Source organism: Labrus mixtus, chromosome 16, assembly GCF_963584025.1.
Source record: "Labrus mixtus chromosome 16, fLabMix1.1, whole genome shotgun sequence".
In the NCBI taxonomy this organism is placed as follows: Eukaryota; Metazoa; Chordata; class Actinopteri; order Labriformes; family Labridae; genus Labrus; species Labrus mixtus.
The window spans coordinates 1069989-1073822 of record NC_083627.1 but is presented as its reverse complement, the minus strand read 5'-3'; the positions used below and the strand labels follow the sequence as shown (position 1 = coordinate 1073822).

General features: G+C 44.0%; 1 protein-coding gene across 1 annotated transcript in view; it reads right to left on the bottom strand.

Moving 5' to 3' along the window:
* Positions 1–3834, bottom strand: part of LOC132991486 (glutamate receptor ionotropic, NMDA 2D-like) — a 121318-nt gene that overhangs the window by 18882 nt on the left and 98602 nt on the right. The window contains exon 10 of the mRNA XM_061060273.1: positions 2174–2327. Coding sequence (XP_060916256.1) covers positions 2174–2327 — 154 coding nt within the window. The remainder of the gene's footprint in view (positions 1–2173; positions 2328–3834) is intronic.

Here is a 3834-nt window from a genome sequence, read left to right as displayed (position 1 = left end):
GGTGTGACTTTCTGATGAAACAACAGGCATTTAGAGGAAATGTCGACTGGGCGTCATGACAGTCCACAAACACAACTCTTGAGTCTGCCATTGTTGTTGTAGTCCACCTACTCATGCATGGATACAGGAAGCATAGTGGATTTGATTATCAGCCGTGATGTCATAACCATCACAAGCAGACTGACCACGAGCTACCTGAGTGTGAAACGATGGTTTATGCTCCTATAGGAGACACAACGTTCGTCTGATATCAACCTCGCTTTAAGAACAACACGGTTTATTCACGACATCTGGGGAAAGAACTACACTACCCACGATCATAGAGTGTCACTGCCACGTCTCTGATTGGTGGAGCTCCCTGTTACCATGGTAATGTTTCCCGCCCTCTTGCGCCGTATGCGCAGGCTAGCTAGTTAGTTGGCTAACTCGACATGTACCAATAAACAATTGGTGGATTGTGGGATGTGTAGTTCCTCGACTCAGGAAGAAAAGTATGTACACAGTCTTGTTTCTTCGACTCCATTTTGGCACCGAATCAAATGTACTGTAGTCATAGAGTATTGTGGAAGCTGGTTGTCATGGTTACAGGCTTCAGCCTCTTGATATAAGGATTTTGTGAAATGTCAACGGAGGATTTAAACGAGGAAAATTTACTTCCCCGAACCAGAGTTGCCAAAAAAGTGGGCGGTCCCTGTTGAGCTCTGTTGACTGTTAGCATGATGAGCATGTGTGATATTTGTAAACAGCAGTCGTGTAAATAGTCGAGGTTTGAATGATTAACTATGACTGCTAGTTTTCAGTTACCCTCTCTGTTGGCCACTGCGTCGCTCTACAGGAGATAACAAGGTTGAGTGCCTTGCTCAAAGGCAGCGCAGCGAGCCTCTCAGGTTCTTTCAGCCAGTTATTGTGTGTGTCCAGGGATTGGTTTGGTTCGACGGAGAAAGGCAGCTTCTCGATGCCTTTGAACAGTGAACACAAAGTCTGATGATGGGTTTTTATTTCTTGTTTGTTTTCTCCCGAGTTCAAGCCTCTCGTTTTGAGTGGATTTTAAAGTGCAGAGCAGATCGATGCTTTTGGAAGCTCTGTATTCTCTGACATTATCCCTCAGTAAGAGACAGACAGAAAGCCACTACAACACTGTGGGTTCAAGGTGATTCAACAATCATTTATGATCTGCTGACACTTTCCAAACATGTTTTTGTTTTTCAGTGAAGCTCTTCTGTTCAGCAGCAGGAGAGATATTTGACATGCCAGATACTATTGAGAGTTTGGTGTGGACAGAACACGGAGCACATGGATGAGAAGACGAATTATGTGCAGCTTTATACAAGCTGAGGGTAAGTTCTCAGAGCAAGCTGGTGCCTCCTCACTCTCATTGGCTGCAACGCATTGACAACAAGCGCACAACATCTGCCCCCCCTCCTCTCTAGAGTGGATGCTCACTCAGGTCACCATGTGGTGGACTCTGAAGCTTCAGTGTTTATCCAGCTCTGCATGGGTCTGTAAACCTTTCTGTGTTCTAACCTCTCTCCATTTTTCAAAAGCATCTCCAATATTGATCCTAGTTTGAGCACGTTTCTGCTCGTGGAGCTTATTAGAAACATGCAGAGGCTTTTTAGGTCGGGTACAATCACTTCTATCTGAACCACTTCTCTTGCCCGCTTCCATCGCTGCAACACCTGTTGACCTGATAACTGCTCTCATATCTGACAAACCGAGGGGAGTCCAAAACGGGCCGTGTGGGGGGGTGTCTTAAAACCGTCTACCTTCTCTGGTCCAAACAAATCCAGAGCATTCAGGAGCAGAATCTAAAGTTAGAAGGAGGACATACTGACTGCTGCATTGTTGTCAGAGAAGCCAGCACTTCAACATGTTTCCTTAATGATCAGATAGTAAGATACCTTTATCATCTCACTCTCTACACAGCTCACTGATTGGACCTTTAAACTAAACTTAGAAAATGAACTCTTGGGCATGAATCAGCATGAAAAGAAATATCTATCATGACAGAAATCATGTGGAGGTGGGTTTACGAGCTATACTGCAGCCTGACAGCAGGGGGAGCTAAACATTGTGGCTTCACTTCTTAGACGCTCTTGTGCAGTCCATTCTTTAAACATGATATGATGCCTACAGATGGACACACAGATTACTCAAGAGGATGTAAACTCACCAAGAAAAGCAGAAGGCGACACGGTGCCGTTGCTCCGAGAAACCATGACGCTAATACCCGTCTCCACGAACGGAACGGAGAACTCTACCACCTCGGACCTCTCTTCGTTTATGGTGAGAGAACCGATGGCCATGTCAGCCCTGTTGGACACCACCTGCAAAACAGGACGCTTTGAGTGAGAACAGTGTTGAGTGACTCAAGCAGCTAGAAAAAGGAACAAAAGGAAATTTCCTACCAAAGAAGATTATATTTAAATAATGTGGTTAAATTAGATCTCAAGAGTTCAGGTCCCTGAATCGTTGCCTCCTCTCTCTTTTCTTTGTGCTTCCTTTTATGCAATTGTTGAAAAGCATTCTGACATTTATGAACCCTACTCTCGTCTACACAGTGTCGCCTTTAGGAGCACAGAGCGAGAGAGTCTTTGAACCAACAAATCCAAAAGCAGACTCTTCGTCGGTGGGGGTATGAAAGAAAAACTTCCCAGGCTCTGTGAGAGAATTGGATTAAAATTTGACCGCTTTTCAGCTTTTGACATGCAGCTTGAATCTTGGCTTGGAGCCTTCCCGGAGCTCCTCTTGACGGCTGCAAATGAGACTCGGGTGTACAGGAGGTGAGGAAGTGAGAGGATTCACGGCTCCGTGGAGAATCACCTGGCACGAGACAGAGGTTGTTTGATTTAAGCTGAGGGACTGTGGAGGTTAGAGATGCTGGCATCGGACCAAAGTCCATTAGTCTAAGTCCTGGCCTGGACCTGGTCCCAAAAAAACCTGTAGAAGACAAAAGGCTCTACGTCCCCTCTACAGACACAACTAAGGCACAGCTCAAAACACCCCGAAAGTCACAATCCTCAGTGCGCACTCACACTAGGCCCAGTTGTCCAGTACCGTACTGAAGCACTGTTGCCCCTCCCCCTCACTGTTCCCCTGCTGGCCTGCACTCACACTGCTCCAGGACTAACCGGGCCTGAGCACGGGTACCTCTTGTTGCCTTCAAAACGTAGCAATAAAACACATGCATGGCTTTAAGTTATCATGAAGCGTGCTCGGTTTACAAGACAGGCAAACTGAAAAAAGAGGTTGATTCAACATCCGCACTTTGGAGAACGACACAGAGAACATGACAGCTACTTTACTGACATTGTGTCTTATTTTGAGTCATGTTAGTCAGATTCAAACAGAACACATTTTCAAGAATAACATATTTAACAAATATAAAATTGAACAGTCAATGGGAAAAATTTAATCAATATCAGTTGTAAGGTCTGTACCGTCTACCAATTAATGTGTGTAATACATGATATCTGTTGCTTTTGTTACTTCGTTATCTGTATTATTTGACTTGATTTTTTAAAGCTTAGTCTTGGATTAATTTATTAAGCTAAAAAGATAAAAGGAGTAGGACTGGATAAGTTATTTAACTTCATCCTACACCCTTTTCCAACATGGACTGGTTAAGGAAAAATAATCGAGCCACTACAGACAGTCTGCTTTGATTGCTGTTTGCTTTGTTTGTAATGTATATTTTTATTTTATTTTTAAAACATGTTCGAAATTAAAAAAATTAATGAAATGAAATGGACACTCTGGGGTTTCTCCATAATGAAGGCTGTCCATGTTGTGTATCCGCATGCTTGTGCTCGTGCTTGTGCTCGTGCATGAACT